The sequence below is a fragment of the Stegostoma tigrinum genome, chromosome 30, assembly GCF_030684315.1.
Source record: "Stegostoma tigrinum isolate sSteTig4 chromosome 30, sSteTig4.hap1, whole genome shotgun sequence".
In the NCBI taxonomy this organism is placed as follows: domain Eukaryota; kingdom Metazoa; phylum Chordata; class Chondrichthyes; order Orectolobiformes; family Stegostomatidae; genus Stegostoma; species Stegostoma tigrinum.
Window position 1 is genome coordinate 8,701,643 of NC_081383.1, and position 25,939 is coordinate 8,727,581.

Here is a 25,939-nt window from a genome sequence, read left to right on the forward strand (position 1 = left end):
ATGTCCTTACTGATGTCGTTAGTGTCCCTGTGTGCCTGTCTACTTGATTTGGCCAGTTATGTGGCAACTATCTCTTTGGCTAGTTGCCTTAGCAACTTTCCTGAATTTCCTAATTAAATAACAAATATCCCATGGTACTGCTGACTGCAAATTCTTTTATATTCTGTTTATAATTGTAGTATTCTCAGCATGGTGCTCAGTGGTTAGCACTGCTGTGATTCCAAACTCGGGTGCCTGTCTGTGTGGAGTTTGCACATTCTCCCCATGTCTGTGTGGGTTTCCTCCAGGTGCTCTGGTTTCCTCCCGCAATCCAAAGGTGTGCAGGCTAGGTGGATTGGCCATGCTAAATTGCCAATAGTGTTCAGGGATGTGCAGATTAGGTGGGTTGTAAGGGGATGAGTCTGGGTGGGATGCTGTGGGGTTTGGTGTGGACTTGTTGGGCACTGTTTCCACACTGTAGAGATTATAAAATTCTATTTATTGTAGATAGTATTCTGCTGCTAAAATGCCAAGCTAGGTGGAAAAGCAAGTCATGAGGTGGGCACCCTTGGGCCTCTACTGTTTGTAATTTTTATTAATGACTTGGACGAGGGGATTGAAGGATGGGTTAGCAAGTTTGCAGACGACACAAAGGTCGGAGGTGTCGTTGACAGTGTAGAGGGCTGTTGTAGGCTGCAGCGGGACATTGACAGGATGCAGAAATGGGCTGAGAGGTGGCAGATGGAGTTCAACCTGGATAAATGCGAGGTGATGCATTTTGGAAGGTCGAATTTGAAAGCTGAGTACAGGATTAAGGATAGGATTCTTGGCAGCGTGGAGGAACAGAGGGATCTTGGTGTGCAGATACATAGATCCCTTAAAATGGCCACCCAAGTGGACAGGGTTGTTAAGAAAGCATATGGTGTTTTGGCTTTCATTAACAGGGGGATTGAGTTTAAGAGTCGTGAGATCTTGTTGCAGCTCTATAAAACTTTGGTTAGACCGCACTTGGAATACTGCGTCCAGTTCTGGGCGCCCTATTATAGGAAAGATGTGGATGCTTTGGAGAGGGTTCAGAGGAGGTTTACCAGGATGCTGCCTGGACTGGAGGGCTTATCTTATGAAGAGAGGTTGACTGAGCTCGGTCTCTTTTCATTGGAGAAAAGGAGGAGGAGAGGGGACCTAATTGAGGTATACAAGATAATGAGAGGCATAGATAGAGTTGATAGCCAGAGACTATTTCCCAGGGCAGAAATGGCTAGCACGAGGGGTCATAGTTTTAAGCTGGTTGGTGGAAAGTATAGAGGGGATGTCAGAGGCAGGTTCTTTACACAGAGAGTTGTGAGAGCATGGAATGCGTTGCCAGCAGCAGTTGTGGAAGCAAGGTCATTGGGGTCATTTAAGAGACTGCTGGACATGTATATGGTCACAGAAATTTGAGGGTGCATACATGAGGATCAATGGTCAGCACAACTTTGTGGGCTGAAGGGCCTGTTCTGTGCTGTACTGTTCTATGTTCTATGTTCTATGTTAATGTCTAACCTCTGAGGCGAGAATGGATGCAGGGGGCATTTAATTGGGTGAGGATGGCAGGTGGGAAGGAAGATGTTTTGGAAAGGATGGAGAGGATGGTAACAGGATTGAGGGACTTCAATTATAAAGGGAGCTTGGAAAAATGAGGCCTTTCTTTTTGAGCAGAGTGGGCTAAGACGTGACTCAGTTGACACTTTGAGATAAGTAAAAGGCAGTGATGGATTGGTAAGGGGGATGTTATGCCCTTAGACAACTTGGCCAATAATTGAAGATCATAGATTCAAAATCAGTTGGGAAAAGTCTTGAGGTAACTTTTTCTCACTCAGTAAGTTGCCAGGATCTGGTATGTGACCTGAAAATAATTTTACAAGGGGATGGGACAGGGGAATGCACATGAAGGGCCAATAGTAAGTGGAGATGGTGATGTCACTCAACAGGTAACCAAGACACCCAGGCTAACGCTGTGGCGGCTGAGGATCAAATACCTTCAAGGCAGCTGGTGTCAGGGGTATTCAATTAATAAACATGGAATTGGAATCTCCTTGCTCCTTTATTTCCCCTTCTCACCACCTGCAGGGAGCGAAAAAAACCTGCCCTTAGAAATCTTGGTGAATTTGTTAACACATCTCCCATGGGGTCACTTGTTGCATCTGGTGCACTATTGTCCATTAGAAAATGAAATCTGCCATCCTGGTCTGGGCTAAGTGTGACTCCAGACTTAGAACAATGTGGTGGACTCTGAGGTGCCCTCTGAAAATACCTCAGTGAGTTGATAGTACTGAAGCAATTAGGATTGGCATTGAATACTGACCTTGCTGATGACAAACACGTTGTACGAGAAGTGAGAAAAACCTTACATTGTTATGGAAGAAAGGTGGGTATATAGGTCTAAATATGTTGTACAAAATGAACCAAAAAGTCTCCTTTTTCACTACTGCATGTTTCTCTGATTACAGAAATTGGGAACATACGAATTAGGACAGGGCCACTCGGCCCCTCAAGCCTAACCTGCTATTCACTAAGATCATGGCTGATCTCATTTACACAAACCCGACATAACCGTTCACTCACTAGTGTATGAAGATTCTATCTATCTCTTAAAGAGATTGAACAGGATGTGGCAATTTTATTTATTCAGAAAATGTTAGTTATAAAGTTGGATGATTATCTAAACAAGCTTTTGAGGTAAACTGCGACCTCAGTCATCATTTGTTAGTGTTCTAGTAAGATGTTGGACCCTGTACAGTTTAGAACCTGCTGCTCTGTACCCTTACCATGACTCACATAATATTTAATAATTAACAGTGGTTATCAGATCTGAGAAACTGATGCTGAAACAGAAAAGACCTAGAGGTGACATTATGGCTCAGTGAATAGCGCAGCTTCCTCACAGCACCAGGGACCCGGTTTCAATTCCACTCGACTGGGCGACTGTCTAAATGGAGTTTGCACATTCTCCCTGTGTCTGTGTGGGTTTCCTCAGGGTGCTCCAGTTTCCTCGCACAGTCCAAAGATGAGCAGCTTGGGTGGATTGGCCATGGGAAGTTATGTATGGTGTCCAGGGATATGCAGGCGAGGCTAATCAGCCATGGGAATGCAGGGATAGGCTAGGGGCTGGGTCTGGGTCTGGGTGTGATGCTTTTCAGAGGGTCAGTGTGGACTCGATGGGCTGAATGGCCGGCTTCCACACTGTAGGCATTCTACGGTACAATGAGATTTAGTAGAAGTCTTTAAATTTACACAACTGATAGGATAGAGGTGGCCAGGTAATTCCACTGTGGGGAAACACTAAAGCCATTGAATATAAGATGGTTACTAGTAAATCCAACTGAGGAATTTGGAGACATGTTGTTACTCAGAGAAGGAATCAAAAGTTGAACTCAATACTGCAAGAGATGATTGAGGCAAGTAGCTTAGACTAAATTAGAAAGCTAGACAAGTCCATGAGAGAAAAAGGTATAGTCAGATATAAGCTGCCTAGCCTGTTTGTTGAAACGTCAGCAATACCCATCCTGAGATTGACCATCCCCTCCTGCATAGGACCACCCGAGATGGAACTGATAGAGACCACAGTTCCACTTTGGAGATGGCCACTGGACACAGTCACTAAACTCTACAGCAAAGGAGGCCCATACGTGGAGCCTGTTTCAACACAAGATGAAGGCAGGGGTCAGACCCCACACATTTGAGCTGATGCAGTAAGGTGGGTTGTGGGTAGGGGGTTGGTAGGGGGGGGGGGTGCAGGGGTTGCAGAGATAGTTTTGGCAGCCCAACCTTGTGAACTCTCCAACTGACAACAAAAATAGAGGAGAGGCCAACATCTTTAGGCATTTAGAAGCCAAGTGCGGTGAATGAACAGTTTGAAACGGTTGTTAGCAGGCACATGGGAAGAATGAAAAGGGCAGTCATTGATAATGCTGTGTTGTGTGCTCTCCCTCCCCTGCACAACAAGATCTCAGGATGCAACCATATGGAAGCACTTCACAGGAACTCGAACTTTTTTGAAACTTAATAAGGAAGTGATTGTTAGGAAAAGCAGGTGCAGAGAAGATTGTGCATAGTTCCCTTAATCACAGTGGAACGTCAGCTAGCCAGCCTTCAATTCTGCAGGAAATTCCTTTGCCATTTGTGAACTTTTATACCCTTACACCAATCGTTGGGTGCACCCCGTCTCCCAGCTACAGTATAAATGCCCTCTAAAAGGGCAAAAATGTGATGGAAAAATGTAGCTGAGACACGGAGACATTTGAGAATTCATTCGTGAAACTAGAACTGAGTCTACCCACAAATAAAGCTAATATTAATAAGCCTGCTCCTGCTCACTCCTAACCTAGTCAAGAGTTTGGGAAGGGAGTCCGGGGGTGGGTGGGTGGGCTGTGTGTTAGTGTTGTATAACAATGTAGAGTTTGAAATTGTATCAGTTATTTTAAATCTTGAACTGTTAGAAACATAGAAAATAGGATGAGAAGTAGCTATTCGGCCCTTCAAACCCACTCTGCTATTCAGTACAATTATGGCTGAATGTTACTTAGCTGACTGCCTGATGGATTAGAGAGTCATAGAGTCATACAGCATGGAAACAGACCCTTCTGTCTGACTAGTTCACACCAATGATGTTCCCAAACCAAACTAGTCCCACTTCCCTGTGTTTGGTCTATATCCCTCCAAACCTTTCCTATTCATGTCGTTATCCAAAAGTCTTTTAAACATTGTAACTGTACCAGCATCTACCACTTCCTCTGGCAGTTCATTCCACATATGAGCCACTTCCTGTATATAAAGGTTGTCCCTCATGTCCTTTTTAAATCTTTGTCCTCTCACTTTAAAAATATGCCCCCTTGTTTTGAACTCCTCCATCCCATGGGAAAGACCCTTGCTATTTAACTTATCAATGCCTGTCATGATTTTCTAAACGTCTATAAGATCACCCCTCAACCTCCTACACCCCAGTGACTGAAGTCCCAGCCTATCTTTATAGCTCAAACTTTCCATTCCCAGCAACATCCTGGTAAATCACTCTGAACCCCCTCCAATTTAATAATATCCTTCCTAGGACAGCGCATTCGGAACTATACGTAGTATTCCAGAAGAGGCCTTAATTAATGTCAAAATGACATCCTAACTCCTATACTTAAAAGTCTGACAATGAAAGCAAGTGTGCTAAATGTCTTCTTAACTGCCCAGTCTATATGTGATGCAAATTTTTGAACAATTATGTACCTGAACCCATAGGGCTCTCTGTTATACAATACTACCCAAGGCTCTACTATTAATTGTGCAAGTCCTGCCCTTGTTTGCTTTACCAAAATGCAATACCTCACATTTATCTTAATTAAACTCCATCTGCCACTCCTCAGCCCATTGACATCCCTCTTCTTGACAAAGTGATGGGGAACTGTTTTCTTGAAACGTGGCAGTCTATGTGGATTGTACACTTTTCATACTGGTTTCCTATTTCAGTTGAACAGCTTGTTAGGAGGCCATTTCAGAGGACATTTCAGAAATAACCTCTTAGTTATAGAATAGAATCATTATGGCTTAGAAGGAGACCATTCTGCCCACAGCATTCATGCTGTCTCTCTGTAGAGGAAACCAATTAGTCTCATTTATTCTTGTTGTGAGTTTGGAGTCACATACAGGCTAGACCAGGTGAGGCCAACAGACTTTCTTCTCAAAAGAACAGTAGATGGGTTTATAATTACAATCTGGTAGTTATATGATCACCATTACTGATACTCACTTTTAATTCCAGATTTATTTAATTAACTTAATTGAAGTTCTCCAGTTGCCATTGCCAGATTGTGATCTCTGGATCATTAATTGAAACTTTCAGTTATTAATTCAGTGATAAACATGTGTACAATCGTATTGAGTGCATTGTTTTTATGTGTGTGTGTGTGTGTGTGTGTGTGTGTTGAGAGAGTTTGAGTGTATATATGCATGGAGCGAGGGTACAGGCCTGTTTTTGCACATTGCTTTATTTGGTTCACTTACCACATCCAATATCTGTAGGTATTATTTCCTGATTTACTCCTGGGGCATGAGCATCACTGGCAAGGCCAACATTTGTTGACCATCCTTAATTGCCCTTGAATTGAGGGGCTTACTGGGCATTGTCAGCAGGCATTTGAAAGTCAACCACATTGCTGTCAGGCTGGAGTCACATGTGGGCCAGACTGGCTAAGGATGGCAGATTTCCTTCTCTAAGTGGCTTCAGTGAATTAGACAGGAGTTTTTTATTGATAACAACAGTTTTATAATCGCCTTTAGATTAATATTTATGTCCAGATTTAGTAGTTGAGTTTATCCCATCAACTGCCATGATGGGATTTGAATGCTTGTCCGCAGAGCATTAGCCCAGGCTCAGGATTACTAGTTCAGTGAAACTACCACTGTGCCACCATCCCCCAAACCTCATGTCATTGGGTTAGAGTGAACTCGAAGGAAAAGTACTTACTGCAGTGAGTAGGTCCATGGCCGAGTCATGTTCACAGTCACCTGAAAAAGATGAGAGAGAGAGAGACAGAATTTCCAGTAACAATTTCATCAAATTTTACTCATAGGCGTATTTGTACAATGCTTAATGTACACATTCACCCCTTATGTTTTCAGAAGAGCATTTCTGCTCCAACTGCTGTTGTATTTAAGAGTTGTTAATTGATGGTTTCTTTTATATTGGGTTTTTTCCCTTTTTTGTACATGTGGTGTCTTTTTGAAGTTGAACCTGTTTAGCTTCTAGACAGCCAAATGATTTTTAAATTGCCCTTAGGTTAAAAAAAATGTCTCATTGTACTATTTGAAGGAGAGCGAAGGAAATTCTTCCTGTTATCCTGGTCAATTCTTATCTTTGAACCATCATTGTTTAAGCAAATTACTTAACCATTATTTCAATGTTTTTAGTGGGAGCTTGCTGTGTGAAAATCAACTGAAATAGAAACCCTACAGTGTGGAAGCAGGCCATTTGGCCCTTCAGATTTTACACTGATCCATCCCTACCCTAGCCTTGCGTTTCCCATAGCTAATCCACCTACCCTGCACATCTCTGGACACTATGGGCAATGTAGCATGGCCAATCCACCTAGCCTGCCACCTTTGGACTGTGCGAGGAAACCGGACCACCCAGAAAAAAACCCATGCAGACATGGGGAGAATATGCAGACTCCACACAGTCGCCTGAGGGTGGATCTGACGCTGTGAGGCAGCAGTGCTAACCATGGAGCAACTGTGCCACCCCCACAGCGTGTTTCCCTGTGTCACAAAAGTGGTTACGCTTCAGAAGTACTTAATTGTACTTGAAGTTCTGAGGTCCCAAATGCAAGCGCTTTGCTTAAAAATTAAAGCTCTTCTAATGCTTAAGCACCCAGAGCCTTTCCATGGGGTTGTCTCTCCTTTAGCTGCAGCTAGAACAATAAACAACCCACTCTGCCAGTTTCCCTGAGCGAAGGAAAATCAGCATCTTGTCAGCTTGCCAAATTACCATTCCCAATGCCAACTTCTGCTGCCCACTGGTTGGAAAGTCAAATCGAAATGGGTGACACCAGCAGGTTGGTAGAGCAACTCTCTCCCACAAGCAACTTTTCCAAGTAAGGCTGGCTGCGAATTGTTCTTCTAACTTTTCTGGCTTTGTTTTGACTGAATTGCAAGAAGAATTATAGAAAGTGTAACAAAATTGTTTTATTGGTTATTAAAAGTTTAATGGGAGGGTTTGAGTGTCTGTTTGGCTGTGTTGATCTCCGACATCAGAAGCTGGAGGTTTGATGAAAGCAAAAATAAAACAGCAGATGCTGGAGATTTGAAGTAAAACCAGAAAGTGCCGGAAAAGCACAGCACATCCATCAGCATTTGTGGAGAGAGAAACAGTATTAAAGTTTTGAGTCCAATCTATTTCTGTTTAAATCCCATTCCAGTTTTAGCTTATGCTTCAGTCCAGCATTGATCTTGCTAGAGGTTTGCAGGAGGGACCAATGTCCCTTTCTCTCGGCTTCTCAAATTCCGTCAACAAGGTTGGGACATCCTGTAGTTAGTAGCTGAGGAATATAAGGTGTCTTCTCTTGTTTTTCTGAAGCCCCCATTCTCAGGTTCAATACATAATGCAGTCTTAAAAAGATATCACTAATCTATTCCCTCATCCTTACTTACTTAATCTTCTCACCTCATTCTAGGCCACACAGTCCCTGCAGGTGTGTGCAGGAACTAACATTCCACACATCTTTCACATTCTAAAATAACTCTTTGCCTTGCTAATCCACTGTGTAACCTGATGCTTTATATAACTAGACCATTGCAGAAGAAATTAGTTTGCACTACAGTTTACATTTTCACTTCTGTGAGTAAAGCAGGGATTGATTGAGAGTGAAACAAGGGGAAATGAAAATACACACTCATATCTAGACTGGGTGCTTTTCATAGTTACCTAACTTTAGCTTGACATCATCATACAATCTTATTCATGTTCCAGCTCACTCTTGAGACAATTCAGAGCTTGCGTTTCTCAATCATCTTTCAATTTATCATCTCATCGAAAGGACAATGCTCACACAGGCAAATGGGGAGTATTCAATCACACTGCTTCTTGTGCCTTGTAGATGGTGGACAGGTTTTGGGGAGTCAGGAGGTGAGTTATGCATTACTCACTGCAGTATTCCTAGTCTCTGACCTGCTGTTTTACCCATTATATCCGTGTAGCTACTTCAATTCTGTTTCTGGTCAATGGTAAACCCCAGGATGTTGATTGTGAGGGATTCAGTCATGGTAATGCCATTGAATGTGAAAGAATTGTGGTCAGATGAATTCTAGTCTCCCTACTATAGGAAGGATGTTGTGAAACTTGAAAGGGTTCAGAAATGATTTGCAAGGAAGTTGCCAGGGTTGCAGGGTTAGAGATATAGGGAGAGGCTAAATCGACTGAGGTTATTTTCCTTGAAGCGTGGCAGGCTGAGGGTGACCTTACAGCGATTTGTAAAATCACAAGGGGCATGGATAGAGTAAATAGGCAAGGTCTTTTCCCAGGGGTGGGGGAGTCTAAAACTAAAGGGTGTGGATTTAAGGTGAGAGGGCAAAGATCTAACAGGGACGTAAGGGGCACCTTTTTCATGTAGATGGTAGGGTGTGTATGGAATGAGCTCCCAGAGGAAGTGGTGGGGGCTGGTACAATTGCAACATTTAAAAGGCATCTGGATGGGCACACGAATAGGAACGGTGTCGAGGTTATATGTATCAAATGCTGTTAAATATGACTAGATTTATTTAGGACATCTGGTCTGTTTCTGTGCTGTACATCTCAATGACTCCTAAATGGATTTTTCTCATCCTGGTTTTCTGAACTTTGTCAAGTTTGGCATGCAAAGGTATCTTGGTTCCAGTAACCTCCAGTCAGAATGCTGTCTTAGAATTACTCAAACAGTGCGTCGTACAAGCTCACAGGAAGCCAGACACCCTTGTTTTATGCTCTCAAGGAGTTCTAACAGCTTTGTAATGACCAACAATTTCCGATCAAAAAGAGAGATTTTTAGCCATGGCTCTGCAGAGAGTCTCAATGATGGATCGTTCAGTGGGACATGACCTGAGTAACCTACGCTCTGAATTTCCAACCTCCGGCAACTAGATATAGCACTTGGGATGGATGGAATCAAAGGTTATGGGGACAAAACAGGATAAGGCTATTGAGTTGGGCAATCAGCCATGACCAGGATGAATGGTGGCGCAGGCTTGAAGGGCCGAATGGCTGCCTCCTGCTCCAATCTTCTACGTTTCTCTGTTTGCTAAATCTTAACCTTCTGTCGAGTCTTTCCCCTGGAGCTTGTCTGAAATCAACTTGCTTCAACGCAAGGTATTGGTAAATCATGTCTCCTTTCTTAATAACTTAGCGTATTATCAATCCATCTGCAACATTCCTGAGCTTTCAATGAACTCTCAGAGCCCCGTCAGCAGCAGGCTAACCAGCTCACTTCAAATAGACAGACAACTAGTTAAGCACATTAATATCTCTAATACCCAAGGGTATTAACCAACTCACGTTGATCTAATCCTAAGCCGTTCTGTTCAATGCTTAACTCTCCATAGCTTGTACCGATTACACGGAGGTGAAGCTGTTTTGTTTGTACATGGCTAGTGTGCCTGTACTTTGATCTTGTGATGTCGTCAATGTATGTACCTTTAACTTGTCAGCTGATACTGCAAGACGAATCAACTCTGAACTGAGGGTTACTCTTCATCAAGCACAGGTAGTTATGAGTACCACCATGAGACTTATCCGACCCCAAACCCAATTCCAACCCCAATACCTGCCCAAACCCTCTGCTCATTTCTTTTCAAGGCACTGGTTGTAGGGTTGGCACAATCTGACAGTCTCACTCGACAAGCTTGTTCTTCAAATCTGGCACGAAGACACTCAAGAAATTGGAAGAACAGAAACTATGCCAGAAAGATAGTAGCTCACACCCAAAATATATAGGTTAGTGCCCTGTGGGGAAACTATGTGTGCTGATGAAGGGATTACAGCTGCCTGAAGGCGTGTTTGTTTATACTTTCTGAAAGAGGATAATTTCTTTCGAGTTCTGTTATTGAGGGCAGTGTTGGAATAAGAATCTTTGATGATTCTGTGGACAGCTGTGACAAGCAGACACAAGAAGGCCCTATAATCTCATTCCAGCTGCCACTGTTGATGTTTCATACCTTCAGGATAACTGACCTGGCTCCATGGGATCTTTGTGAATTTGACATCCCCAGGAGACGTCTTTATTCGAGCTTTGACCGCACTTATGGCTGTCAATAATCCAAGCTGAAGTGTAGTCAACAGGAACAGCAACACATCTGACCCTAGGCCCTTTCTGACAGGGATTATCCAGCCCTGGTCAGCAAGATTCTCTTTTCCTTTTTTTGATTTTATTTCTGTCTTCTTTGCTGTCCTCGTTCACTGTTCACTCTGTGCCCCTTTGATCGGACACTCTCTAGTGTTTTCTAGCAGGTGGATCACTGGGCAAGAGTATTGAGCCTTGACATTTGGAGCCTAATTTCAAAGCCTTAGAGTGAGGTTATGGGTAGAACCTTTTAGAGGAGGGCAATAACTTTCGAAAGAGTAAATCCCAATTTCAAAGTGAATAAATTAAGGATCTTGATAAAATATTGTGCACTAAAAGATAATAATGCTGTATATGAATTGCAAAGAAAATGTTTAATATTAAATTCCCCTATTGCCTCACCCTTTCGTATCTCTTAGATGCTTCCCCAACACTATAATTGCCTTCCAAAACCTACCAGCCCCCACTTGTCTAACCTCAAACTCTTACATCTACCCCAACCACACCCTCCACCTTCATTCTGAAGGAGGGCACTTGACCTGAAATGTTAATTCTGTTTTCTCTCCACAGATGCTTTGTTTTTCCAGTAATTTCTGTCTTCAATTTTTTCACCCCCTTCACCTCTCCAATGGTGTGTATGCTATCTGCCACTAAACCCCATTCCTCTGCAAACTCTTTCGCTTCCTCACCTCTCTCACAAGGATAATGTAGGTTGTTTGATCAGAATTGCATCCGAAATCTTAAACAGTCTCTCCCTCTGCCACAGACACAGAGCTGCAGCAGTGTGTACCATCTACAAGAGGCTCTGCAGTAACCTATCACGCTCCTCTGACAGCACCTTCCAAAACTATGACCTCTGCCACTTAGGAACAAGGAACAGTTGCTGCATGACAGCATCATCACTTTCAAATTTACTTCCAAATGCTATATTGTGCTGGCATGAAACTATATCTCCATTCCTCCACTGTTGCTGAGTCAACATCCTGGGAGTCCCTTCCTAATTGCTTTGGGAGTGTTCCTACACCACACGGACTGCAACAGTTCAAGCAGGCAGCTCACCAGAACCTTCTGAAGGGTAACTAGCAATGGGCAGCATATGTTGTCCTTGTCAGTGATGCCCGTATTTTGTGAGCTAATTTATTAAAGCATATATCTTGATGGGCAAGAAAATGCTGGCTAGCCAGTGAAGCCCACACCTCACAAATGAATAGAAAAAGAAATGTTTGTGGGACCTTGGCATCGCTGCTGTGTTGCCTGAAATTTCACCTTCACTTGGAGTGTCCCCAAGCCAGTCTGAGATCCTTTCCAACTATCCAGAGAAACTAAGTGGAGGGAGAAATGGAAGCCAAGTCCAAAAATGATGAAGCCTCAGTTACGGCATCTCAGTCAGGTGAGCTTTCCTTGATGGTTTGCCTAATTCTTGTGAATACCTCATGGCAGAAGAATGTTTTAGCTAGTTCGGCTTCTCAACAATTCTCAGACGACTGACTCATTCTGGCAATTGTCAACATCTGTCGAAGCCCCTGAAGCCAGCAACCCCAAAGACCAATGTCTGCTTTGTACAGTAACTGTTCATGAGTCCAGTTTCCATGACTTGTTGGCACCTTGTTAAAGACAAAGAATAATTTTTGTAGACTAATTTTACTAGTTACTGGACATTGTATATATGTGTGTTGGGAAGCTGCTGGCACAGTGTGTCGAAATACTTAAGACATATTTACTACCTCATAATATTAGCCTGATTTAATCAGAGCATGCAGTAGGCTGGGAAGGTCTCTCTCATGTCAGGAACGTGTGCCTGCTGACTGTATGTTGCTTCTTCTACTCACTTGTAAAACTGCTCCTCCCTGTTCTTCACAGTGACCTGCCTTGGTGAAGCTGATGTTTTCCCACTGGAGCTGTTACCGCTGATTCACATGATAGTGCTCTCAATCAGTGTCAGAAGGCTGTAGGTTCTATAAAAGTTGACTGTAAAATCTAGACTGATACTCCCAGTGCAATACTGTGGAGGTTTGCACTTTCAAAGATTTGAAAGAGATGTAACAGATTCCTGGGTACTGTTTTGGAAATAAGAAGGATATATGATAAGACCCAGTCAATATTCATCCTATAATCAACACAAATAAATAGATTATCTGGTCATTGTCCAATTGCTGTTTGTGGGAGCTTGCTGTGTCTAAATTGTCTGCCATATTTCCTACTCTTTTTTTCATGGGATCTAGGCATCGCTGTCCGAGGCCAGAGTTTGTTGTTCTTTCATGATCTCTGCTGGGGCATAGCAAGCCATCAGGCTATACAAACAATCAGAACTGCAACGGATGGGCAACAATTATTCCCCAGATAGCATTTGCTCATGAGATAATAACACATTGGATTGAACTGGTTGTGGCTTTTCTCTTTAGAAAAGAATTGGAAGAGACCAGATAATGTTTTGAAGTCATGAATGGGTTGGATGTATTTGCAATATGGAGAATGTTTTCATTGCAAGAGAACATAGCACCAATTATAGAGCCATAAATACAAGAGAGTTACTACTAAACCTGTTGTAGAAATAAGGAGAAATCTCTTTACTCAGTGTGGTTGGAAGGTGGAATTTCTTGCCACAAGAATTGATTGATTGATTTATTGTTATCACAAGTACTGAAATCCAGTGAAAAGTGTTGTTTTGTGTACTATACAGGCAGATTGTACCATACAAAGTGCATCAGGGTAGCAGAACAGAGAGGAGGATACAATGTGACAGCCTCAGAGAGGGTGCAGTGAGAGAGATCATAATTAACATTTCAGGGATCTGTTCAAGAGTTTGACAACAAAAGGTAAGAAGCTGCTCTTGAATCTATTTGTACCTGTATTCAAACTTCTATATCTTTTGCCCGACTGTAGATTAAGTATAACTGGGGTGGGAGGGGCCTTTAGTTATGTTGGTTGCTTTCCCAAGGCAGCAGCAAGTTTAGATGGAGTCAATGGATGTAAGGCAGGTTTATGTAATAGACTGTGCTACGTTCGCGACTCTCTGTAGACTCTTGTGGTCTTGGGAAGTGCAGTTGCCAAACTACACTGTGATGCATCCAAAGAGAATGTTTTCTAAGATGCATCTGTAAAAAATTGGGTAAGAGTCTTTGGGGACATGCTGAATTTCCTCAGCCTCCTGAGGAAGTAGAGATATTGTTGTGCTGTCGTCACCATCATGTTGATGTGGTTGGACCAGGACAGATTGCTGATGATTGTCACTCCCAGGAACTTGATGCTCTCAACCAACTCCACCTCAGCACCACTCTTGCAGACAGGGATGCACCATCTACTCAGCTTTCTGAAGTCAATGACTAGCTCCTTCATTTTACTGATGTTGATAGAGAGATTCTTGTCTTTACACAATGCTACTAAGCATTCAGCCTCTTTCCAGTATTCTGTCTCATCATTGTTTGAGATCTGACCTACAACAGTGGTGTCATCAGCAAACTTGCAAATGAATTTGGCCACATGAGTGTATAAGGAGTACAGCAGGGGGCTGAGTATGCAGCCTTGTGATGTGCCTGTGTTGAGGATTATGCTGGAGAGAGTGTTGTCGCTTATTCTTACTGATGGCAGTTTATGGGTTAGGAGATCAAGGATGCAGTTCCAGAGAGCTCTAGGTCACAGAGTTTAGAGATGAATTTATTCGGAATTGTGGTGTTGAAGGCCGAGCTGTAGCCAATAAGGTATTCTTGTTACCCAGATATTCCAGGGATGAGAATAGGATCAGGGAGATGGGTTCTGCTGTGGACCTATTGCGCAGGTAGATGAATTGCAAAGGATCAAGGCAATTTGGGAGGCTGGAGTTGACATGAGCCGTGGATAACCCCTCGAAGCACTTCGTAATGATGGAGGTCAGAGCCACCAGGCTGTAGTCATTGAGGCATGCTGTGCAATTCACGTTGCTTGAGAAGTCATTTACGCAAATAACCTATACACTTTCAGAGGAAAACTGGATGAGTGCATGACACAACCAAGAATAGAAAGAAATGTTAAAGTCTGAGAGGAGGCAAATGAAATGGAAGGAGACTGGTATGGGATATATTACAACACAGATTATTTGGGATGAATGGCCTGTTTCTGTGCTTTGTTTTCTATGTAATTCTACATAACAGTGAATCTTCTGATAAGTGGGGAGCTGCAGCACTGGGAATTGTGTGAATGAGGTTTGGAAGCCAGTCTGCCTGGCTTCCCTCCCCAGACCTGGTGACAAGGCAGCTGTTGGCTCCATTTCCCCGTTGCAGCTGTTCCAAATTTATTGCACACACCGCATACAGCTCCCTTCAGAGACAACTGTAAATCTAACTCGGCCGCTCCAGCCTCTGTAACCAGGGCCCAGCTCAAATCTCCCAGCTAGCAGGCCATTTACTGTTTTACTGTACTCATGTAATGTTGCCATTTCAGCTCACCCATTGTGTGAGATCATTCACTTGCCTACATCAGAGCCTGACTTGGCATTGCCTCAATTTTATAATTCTCATTCTTCAAAAGCCTGATTCCTCTGTGAACGGGACATGGTGTGAAATATCAACTGACAGAAGAATGTTAGTGTCTCGGCAGCAACCAAAGTGGGAAGGTGTAATTTGAAACATAAATAGATCTACCATGATCTTATTGGGTACAGAACACGCTCAAGGGACGGAATGGATCACTTCTGCTCCTATTGTATATGTTTGTATCGGCTCAAGTTTACTGAGTGTGGAATGGTGATGAGGAGACAATTGGAATAATTGGAATGTGGAGGCAAAGAAATGATTGGCTGAGAGTTTCAACGCAGTCTCACACCATCTGGGTAGGGCAAATCCTGACATCACAGTGGCTTATAATATCACAGTCAGCCACTGTGTCATCAATCACCTCCCTGCGTCTATCTCTCACCTCCTGACTCCCCAGAGTCGGTCCACCAACTACAAGGCACAAGTCAGTACTCCCTAGCTTCCTGGATAATAGCTGCTCCAACAATGCTCAAGAAACTTGACCCATCCAGGCTGAAGCAGCCCGCTTGATTGGCACCACATCTGCAAGCATCTACTGCCTCCACCACCAACGCTCAATAGTTGTGGTGTGTATAGTGCGTAGGGAGCATTTCAGAAATTCATCAAGTCTCCTTAGACAGCATCTTGCAAACACACAACCACTTCCACCTAGAAGGACAAGAGTAGCAGATACATAAGGAACACCACCCCCTGCAACTTCCCTTCTATGCCACTCACTATTGTGACTTGGAGTTAAATTGCATTCTTTTACTGTGGCTGGGACAAAATTCTGGAAGTGCCTCCCTAATGCACCTACCTACAACAGATGGACTGCAGCAGTTTGAAATGGCTGGATGGCTAGATTGTGATGCAGAGTGATGCTTACAGCATGGGTTCAGTTCCTGCACCAGCTAAGGTCACCATGAAGGACTCTCCTTCTCAACCTCTCTCCTCGCCTGAGACATGGAGACCCTTAGGTCTCACCACCCTCATCACCACATCATCACTATCCAAGGAGAGAAGAGCCCTATGCTGAAGAATGAAGGATGAGCAGCCAGTGACATCCACATCCCATGTGATTAAAAACATTAGAGCCTGTACATATTTTAGATGTCAGAGCATCACCAGTCAATCAACATCATGACACAGTGGCCATTCTGAGCCGAGGTCTGACAGCAGCTGATGCCCAGGATGAAGCTGATCTTTAGGATCTGTGACCCAACAAGATCCACCAGTTTTAGTTTCAGGTGACAGCCAGCATCAGGACACTAGAATAGTCTGACTCAATATGGAAGTGGCTAATAGTATTTTGCAAATTACAGCCTGTGGCATTTATCTAGTACTTTTAAGGTACAAGCATCTCACAGGAAACATGATAGAAGCAACATCATGCAAAAAAATAGATGTAGGACAGATTAGTCGAGGAAGAAGGTTGTAGGTAATGCCATGTAAATAGCTATAGCTCACAAGGGATCACAAACCTTTGTTAGAGAGAGAGTATTTATCATGGTGGGGCTGCTCACCATCTCAAACACGACATAAGGCAAATAACTCCGTTAAAGTACTGCAATTAGCACAAAGACTGAACCCACACCTTCGCGTAATCCCTCACCACCCTCTAATCAACTGAGCTAACAGACCCACCCCCTCCTCACCCTAAAGCCACTACCAGGCTATAAGAGATTTTGAAGGAGAGTGGGTGTGTGTTGGAGTGATTTTGGAAGGGATATCTGTGTCTATTAGGATCTGAATGATTGAAAGTGGGACTAATAATGATGGAGTGAAGGAGGTGGAGGATTTAAAAAGGAATGGTTCAAATGATGTACAAACCCTTATAAATGATGGTGTAGTTTTTCATGAACAGACCCATGTGCACAACATTTTAGAAACACCTTATAACCTTTGAGAGCTAATAGTGTCTCATCAATACCCATTCTGGGTCTCTTCATAAGGATCCTCCTTCTGTGAATTCTTTTTACTATTATAAAGGTGCTATATAAATACAGTTATCTTCTAACCTAGTGCTGTTATGTTGTGCTGATAATGGAGGGAGGGGACATTTAAGGGGATTCTGTGAAGTAGACCCCTTTGTCCTGGTGATGATCTTCTTGAATGTTGTTTTATCTGCACTCATGCAGGCAAATGGGCAGCATTCCATCACACTCTTGAATGCATTATAGATGGTAGACAAGTTCTGGGGTAGCCAGGGGGTGAGTTAGTCACTGTAGAGCTCCCAGCCCCTGAACTGGCCTTGCAATTATAGTATTAAAACTGAAAGCACTGCAGATGGTGTAAATCAGAAGCAAAAATAGAAATTGCCAGAAAAGCTCAGCAGGGCTGGCAGCATCTGTGGAGAAAAATCAGAGTTAATGTTTTGCATCCAGTGACCCTTCTGAAATCATCTGACATGTTCTGAAAAAGGGTCACTGGACCTGAAACGTTAATCCTGATTTCTGTCCATAGATGCTGCCAGACCTGCTGAGGTTTTCCTGCAATTTCTGTTTTGTTGCTTGTAATTACAGTGACAGGTCCAGTCAAGTTCCGGTTAACACTGACTCCCCAAGATGACGGAGGAAGCAAAATTGAAAACTGGTTAACAATACAAAGTTGGAATAACAGCTTCGACTGGAAAGTTGGAGGAGTCAGAAAGGCTAAGATAGCTGGAAGTGGCTCATAGGAAAGGCGTCATGTGATAAATACTGAATCACCATTCTGGCAGTATGCAAAGGATTGGATTGTAAAATTGAGATCAGTTGAGATTAAATCTTGATTAAATACAGCAAATAAATAGGAATTGTCACAGAATTTCACTGTCAATAAGAACAACAGTGAGTGTATTGTTTGATGCATTGTATTAAGTAAGACATTCCATGGAGCAATGTTATCTTAGGTACAGTATACCTGCTTATCTATATTGCAGAGATAACACCATCTCTTTCCCTTGAAGTTTGTGCAGCTATACAATAAAGCAGATTTATCTCACAGATTACAGCACAGAGGAGTGAAAAATGCCACAAGCTAATAAGACACAGGGGGAGTTAATAGCGAGATAACACTTTCTTTTTATAAACTGTTTACTTATTGTCATCTGTCATTAAGCTAGAGTCAGGAGTGGATTACATCATTGCTAGATAAATGAATGACTTTACCTTTCTGTAACACTGCTTGGAAATTACCCTTAGCTAAGCACCTTTTGCATTTTTTTATTATTTAATCACTCCCTCCACCCGATCGCCTGTCTTGCCTTTTATTCCTTCACCCCATTGTTCCCCAGTCTCCCTCCCAGCTCTCTACTTGATGTGGCAGGGAACAGAAAAGGTGCATTTATGTTGCATCAGCGACCTGGAATGTAGGCACCTTTCATTCCCGCTTTGGCTGAGAGACACCTGGGGAAGGATTTTCAACGTGATTCAGTCTGTCATCCTAGCTTGCACTACCCCCCCAAAAAAAATTAGCATCGGACCCTGCTGCCTTTTCACAATTTTCAACAGGTATCGATTGTCTGACAGCCTAGTGAGGAGTGCCTGCCGGGGAAGGGGGTGTGGCACATAGTAAGGTTTGAATAATTGAACTGAAGGGCCGAATGGCCTACACACATGCCTACTTATGGGGTGGGGAGGGGGAAAAATAAGCTTGTTGGCCTGGATTAACACCCCCTCCACCACTTCCTCCCTTCCCCTTGCCTCCTTATCCCAAAAGCCACGCTTTCCAACCTGTCATCTCCCTGATTATCTCTTTAATCTGACAGTACACAGTTAAAAATTGACCATTGAGGTCCTGGACACATTCTGGGGAATCTGTGCTGCATTCCTTCCAGATTGAATATATTGTTTTTCTAAAATATGGCAAAAGCCACACAAAGCACTCCCAGGTACGGTCTTTGTAATTCTGTAGCAAACCTCCACCTCCTTCCTGTGATAAAATCAAACATTTGGCTAGTCTTTCTGGCTATTATTTAGACCTGACTGCAGGTCCAATTTCCAAAATCCGGTACCCTGGGGAATGACTACAGGTGGGATTTCAGATTTTCCTGGATTTTGGATTAGCCGGCAGATAAGGGCAGGCAGGTGATGATGATAAGCTTCTCACTGTCAAGTTCTTGAAGTGGCCTGAGGTTGTTTTAACTTCTGTTCCTCGGGTCAGCAATCCTGCCTGTCCTCCTGTCATAATCTGCCAGATAGCCTCGGAGAGGTCAGTTCCTCAAATTTGATCCCGCAATCTGGGCTTCAAAGCGAGATCACCAAAATGATCAGCAGTTACAATGATTTCATCTTCCTGTAAACTGTCATAGAAGCACATATTGTTTGCAAAGAGTTGCATTTAGAGTCATAGAACATTGAAACACACCCTTTGGTACAACTGGTCCATGCCAACTGTAATCCCAAACTAAACTAGTCCCACCTGCCTGCACTTGGCCTACGTCCCTCCAAACATTTCTTATTCGTACACTTACCTAAATGTCTTTTATACGTTGTAACTATACCCACATTCACCACTTCCTCTGGAAGTTCATTCCACACATGAACCACTCTCTGTGTAAAAGTATTGGCCTTCATTTCCTTTTTAAATCTTTCACCCCTAACCCTAAAAGCATGCCCGTTAGTATCACCCTAGGGAAAGACACCTGCCATTCACCTTACCTATATCCCTCATGAACTTCTATAAGGTCACCCCTCATGGTCCTACATTCCAGCGAAAAAAGGCCCAGCTTGTCCAACTGCTCCTTATAACTCAAACCCTGCATCCCTGGCAACATCCTGGTAACTCTCTTATGAACCCTCTCTAGCTTAATAATATCCTTCCTATGATAGGGCAACTAGAATTGTACACAGTACTCCAGAAGAGTACAACCTCAGCAAATCATTCCAACTCCTATATTTGAAGGTCTGAGCAATGAACCCGAGACCCTACCTTTGTAGGGCCTCCCACCCATCTACCTCCTCTAACCTCATACACCAGGGACAAATCAGGTAAGCTTCTCTTTTTTTTTACTTTCTGTTCAGGGGATTAGCAGGGATGGCAGTGAATGTAGAAGAATGTTCCTCCTGCATGATGTATGAGGTGAGGGATGCTATTAGTGTCCCATCCAAATACGTCTGCAGGAAGTGCACCCAACTATTGCTCCTCCAAGACCGCGTTAGGGAACTGGAGAGGGAGCTGGATGAACTTCGGATCATTCGGGAGGCAGAGTCAGTGATAGACAAGAGTTACAGGGAAGTAGTTACTCCTAAGCATGAAGAAAGCTGGGTAACTGTTAGAAGGGGGAAAAAGCAGTCAGTGCAGGGATCCCCTGTGGTCATTCCCCTGAAAAACAAGTATACCGTTTTGGATACTGTTGGGGGGGACGACTTACCAGGAGCATGCACTAGGGTGCGGGTCTCTGGCACAGAGTCTGTCCCTCTTGCACAGAAGGGAAGGGGAGATAGGAAGAGAGTGATAGTCACTGGGGACTCAATAGTTAGAGGGACTGATAGAAGGTTTGCCGGGAACGAAAGAGACTCACGGTTGGTGCGTTGCCTCCCAGGTGCCAGGGTGCGTGATGTCTCGGATGTGTCTTTGGGGTCCTGAAGGGAGAGGGTGACCAGCCTCAAGTCTTGGTCCACATAGGCACCAACAACATAGGTAGAAAAAGAGACAGGGACGTCAGGCAGGATGTCGGGGAGCTAGGGTGGAAGCTGAGAGCTAGGACAAGCAGAGTGGTTATCTTTGGTTTGTTACTGTGCCACGTGATAGCGAGGCTAAGAACAGGGAGAGATTTCAGCTGAACACGTGGCTGCAGGGATGGTGCAGGAGAGAGGGCTTCAGGGACATGGACAATTGGGGCTCATTCTGGGGAAGGTGGGACCTCTACAAACAGGATGGTCTCCACTTGAACCAGAGGGGCACTAATATCCTGGGTGGGAAATTTGCTAGTGCTATTCGGGTGGATTTAAACTAGCTCAGAAGGGGAATAGGAAACTGAGGTATAGTGCTAGTACACAGGAGGAAGAGTGTAAGGAGGACATGGACAGGATCTCACTGCCACAGGAGTGTGCTGGCAGACAGTAAGCTGGGTTGAAGTGTGTTTACTTAAACGCTAGGAGTATCTGGAATAAGGTAGGTGAGCTTGCAGCTTGGATAGGTACCTGGGACTTCGATGTTGTGGCCATTTCGGAGACATAGATAGAGCAGGGTCAGGAATGGATGTTGCAGGTTCCAGGGTTTAGATCTTTCATTAAGGTCAGGGAAGGTGGTAAAAGAGGGGGAGGTGTGGCTTTGTTAGTCAAGGACAGTATAATGGTGGCTGAAAGAACTTTTGATGAGGACTCGTCTACTGAGGTGGTATGGGCTGAGGTCAGAAACAGGAGAGGGAGGTAACACTGCTGGGAGTTTTTTATAGGCCCCCGCAAAGTTCTAGGGATGTGGAGGAGAGGATCGGCAAAACTATTCTGGGCAGGAGTGAAAAGAACAGGGTGGTCATTATGGGAGACTTTAACTTCCCTAACATTGACTTGAAATGCTACAACTCTAGTACGTCGGATGGATCAGTTTTTGTCCAATGTGTGCAGGACGGTTTTCTGACTCAGTATGTCGAAGGGCCGACAAGAGGGGACGCCACACTGGTTCTGGTACTTGGTAATGAACCAGGCCACGTGTTTGATTTAGTGGTAGGTGAGCACTTTGGAGACAGTGACCATAATTCGGTTATGTTTACTTTAGCAATGGAAAGGGATAGGAACATGCCACAGGGCAAGAATTATAGATGGGGGAAGGGCAATGATAATGCGATTAGGCAAGACTTAGGAGGCATAGAATGGGTTAGCAAAATGCAGGGGATGGGGACAATCAAAATGTGGAGCTGGTTTAAGGAACAGATATTGCGTGTCCTTGACAGGTATGTCCCTGTCAGTCAGGGAGGAAGCGATAAGGCAAGGGAATCGTGGTTTACTAAAGAAATTGTATCTCTTGTTAAGCGGAAGAGGGAGGCTTATGTGACAATGAGATGAGATGGTTCAGATCAGGCGATGGAGAGTTACAGATTAGCTAGGAAGGATTTAAAGAGAGTTAAGAAGAGCAAGGAGGGGACATGAGCAGACATTGGCAGGTAGAATAAAGGAGAACCCTAAAGCTTTCTAGAGGTATGTGAGGAATAAGAGGATCACTGGAGTAGGAATAGGGCCAATCAAAGACAAAAGTGGACCCTGTGGAGATTGGAGAGGTGCTAAATGATTATTTCTCATCTGTTTTCACTGACGAACAGGAGAATATTGTAGAGGAGATGACTGAGTTATGGGCTACTAGAATTGAAAAGATTAAGGTTAGTAAGGAGGAGGTGTTATCAATTCTAGAAGGTGTGAAGGTAGATAAATCCCCTGGGCCAGATGGAATTTTTCCGAGGATTGTCTGGGAAGCTAGGGAGGAGGTGGCGGAGCCTTTGGCCTTGATCTTTGAGTCCTCATTGTCCACAGGTTTAGTACCAGAGGACTGGAGGATTGCAAATGTTGTGCCCTTGTTCAAGAAGGGCAGTGGGGATGACCCAGGTAATTATAGGCCTGTGAGCCTTACGTCTGTTGAAGGAAAAATTTTAGAAAGGATGATAAGAGATAGGATTTATAATCATCTAGCAAGCAACAATTTGATTGGACATAGTCAGCATGGATTCGTCAAGGGCAGGTCGTGTCTCACAAACCTCATTGAGTATTTTGAGAAGGTGACCAAGCATGTGGATGAGGGTAGGGCAGTTGACGTGGTGTACATGGACTTCAGTAAAGCCTTTGATAAGGCTCCACATGGTAGGCTATTGGAAAAAATACAGAGGCACGGGATTGAGGGAGATTTAGCAGTTTGGATTAGAAACTGGCTTTCTGTAAGAAGGCAACAAGTGGTGGTTGATGGAAAATATTCACCCTGGAGTTCGTTTACTAGTGGTGTGCCTCAAGGATCTGTTTTGGGACCACTGCTGTTTGTCATTTTTATAAATGACTTGGACGCAGGCATAGGTGGATGGGTTAGTAAGTTTGCAGATGACACTAAAGTAGGTGGAGTGGTGGACAGTGTGGAAGAATGTTGCAGGTTGCAGGGAGACTTGGATAAACTGCAGAATTGGGCCGAAAGGTGGCAAATGGAGTTTAATATGGATAAATGTGAGGTGATTCATTTTGGGAGGAATAATAGGAAAGCAGAATACTGGGTCAATGGAAAGATTCTTGGCAGTGTGGATGTGCAGAGGGATCTTGGTGTCCATGTACATAGATCCCTGAAAGTTGCCACCCAGGTTGATAGTGCTGTTAAGAAGGCTTGCGGTGTTTTCGGTTTTATTGGTAGAGGGATTGAGTTCCGGAGCCATGATGTCATGCTGCAATTGTACAAAACGTTAGTGCGGCCTCATTTGGAATATTGCGTGCAGTTCTGGTCGTCCCATTAGAGGAAGGATGTGGAAGCATTGATAAAGGTGCAGAGGAGATTTACCAGGATGTTGCCTGGCCTGGAGCATAGGCCCTTTGAAGAAAGGCTGAGGGACTTGGGTCTGTTCTCGTTGGAGAGAAGGAGGCTAAGAGGGGATTTAATAGAGACATACAAGATGATCAGAGGATTAGATAGGGTGGACAGTGAGAGTCTTTTTCTGAGGATGATGACTTCAGCTTCTACAAGGGGGCATAGCTACAAATTGAGGGGTGATAGATTTAAGACAGATGTCAGAGGCAGGTTCTTTACTCAGAGAGTGGTAAGGGCGTGGAATGCCCTGCCTGCCAATGTAGTTAACTCAGCCACATTAGGGGCATTTAAGCAGTCCTTGGATAAGCATATGGATAATGATGGGATAGTGTAGGGGGAGGGGCTTAGATTAGTTCACAGGTCGGCACAACATTGAGGGCCGAAGGGCCTGTTCTGCGCTGTATTGTTCTACGTTCTATGTTCTATGAAGGCAAGCGTGCTAAATGTTTGTTCAGTGTTTTTTTCCCATTCATCATGTGCTGTGTGTTAAGAGAAAAATGTCCAATTTTTTATTCAGTTGGATTTGGGATACTTCATTTAATTCATTCGCAGAATGTGGGCATCTCTGTCTAAGCCAACATTCTTTGCACATCCCAAAATGCCTTGAGAGCAGTTAGGTGTCAACCACATTGTTCTGGCCAGACCAGGTAAGGAAGACAGTTCCCTTCCCTAAAGGGCATTAGTGAACCACATGGGTTTTTCTCATTGAACTTCATGTTCATTATTAGACTCCTAATTTGCAAATTTTATTGAATTTAAATTCCAGCATCTGCCATGACAGGATTCCAACCTCAGTCCAGATCATTACCTGGGTCTCTGGAACAGTTAATCCACCACCAGATCATCCCCTCCCCTCACTGTACCTGTGTCCATTTCAGTAATATGTTGCAAGTGAACGAACTTCATCGTCTCCATAGTTTTCAGCAGATGTGGGCGAACATTTATTGCCTCTTTCCAATTGCCTCTTGTCCTGAGTGGCTTGCTAAAGCTATTTCAGAGGGAAGTGAAGAGTGAACAATGGCCACATGTAGGCCAGACCAGATAAGAACATCAGATACCCTTCTCGAAAGAATGTTACTGAAACAGATGGGATGTTTAAAATGACAGTTGACGATGGTTACTTGGTCTTCATTAGACAGCTTTTAGTTCCACTTTTCTAAGTAACACTGAAATCAAATTTTGCTATCTGCCATGGTAGGATTCAAACTAGTGTGATAGAAACATAGAAAACAGGACCAGGAGTAGGCCATTCAGCCCTGAGAGCCTGCTCCACCATTCAATATGATCATGATTGATCATCCCACTCAGTATCCCATTCCTGCTTTCTCCCCATACCCTTCAATCCCTTTATCCCTAAGAACTATAGCTAACTCCCTCTTTTAAAAAAATTCAATGTTTTGGCCTCAATTACTTTCTGTGGAACAGAATTCCATAATCCTAACACTCCCTGGGTGAAGACATTTCTTCCTCATCTCAATGGTAAAAGGCCTACCTTATAACTGTAGACAGTGATCCCTTGATTCTGATTGTCTGCCCCCACCCGCCAAATCATCAAGAACACCCTTTCTGCATTTACCCTCTCTAGACCTGTTTACAGGTTTCTATGGGATCACCCTCATTTTTCTAAACTCCAGCGAATATAGAACAAAAACAAAGTTGCTGGAAAAGCTCAGCAGGTCCGGCAGCAACTGTGGCAGCATCTGGATCCAAAATGTTAATTCTGTTTTTCCCTTCATAGATGTTGCCACACCTGCTGCGCTTTTCCGGCAACTTCTGTTTTTATTCCTGATTTGTAACATCTGCAGTTCTTTTGGTTTTTGTCCAGTGAACATAGTCCTAACTGATCTAGTGCCTCTTCATACGTTGATCCTATCATCCTAGGAATCTACACTTTACAATTCAATTGCCCAGGACATGCACCCCATCTCTACAAATTGTCTACAGCATTAGTTGCAAACTTTTAGAGATATCTATCACCCTAACACGCACTTCTCTTTCTCCACCCAAGGACAAGCCAGCATGTGAATGTCTATGGAACTTCCTGCTGCTTTCAGTTGTTTAATTGTTCATCCCCACTGGATGTGGCAGGACTGCAGAACTTTGATCTCACCCGTCAGTTGTGGGAATGCTTAGTTCTGACTGTGACCATACAGGAATGTACAGACT

General features: G+C 43.7%; 1 protein-coding gene across 3 annotated transcripts in view; it reads right to left on the minus strand.

The window, feature by feature from the left end:
* Positions 1-25,939, minus strand: part of rgmd (RGM domain family, member D) — a 104,567-nt gene that overhangs the window by 35,112 nt on the left and 43,516 nt on the right. For 2 of the 3 annotated variants that reach the window (XM_048559412.2, XM_048559411.2), the window contains exon 2: positions 6,470-6,510. In XM_048559412.2, the coding sequence (XP_048415369.1) occupies positions 6,470-6,498 (29 nt within the window). In that variant the 5' untranslated portion in view covers positions 6,499-6,510. Of the gene's footprint in view, positions 1-1,997; positions 2,029-6,469; positions 6,511-25,939 lie in introns of those variants that run through there. The other variant, XM_048559413.2, reaches the window with a different exon arrangement.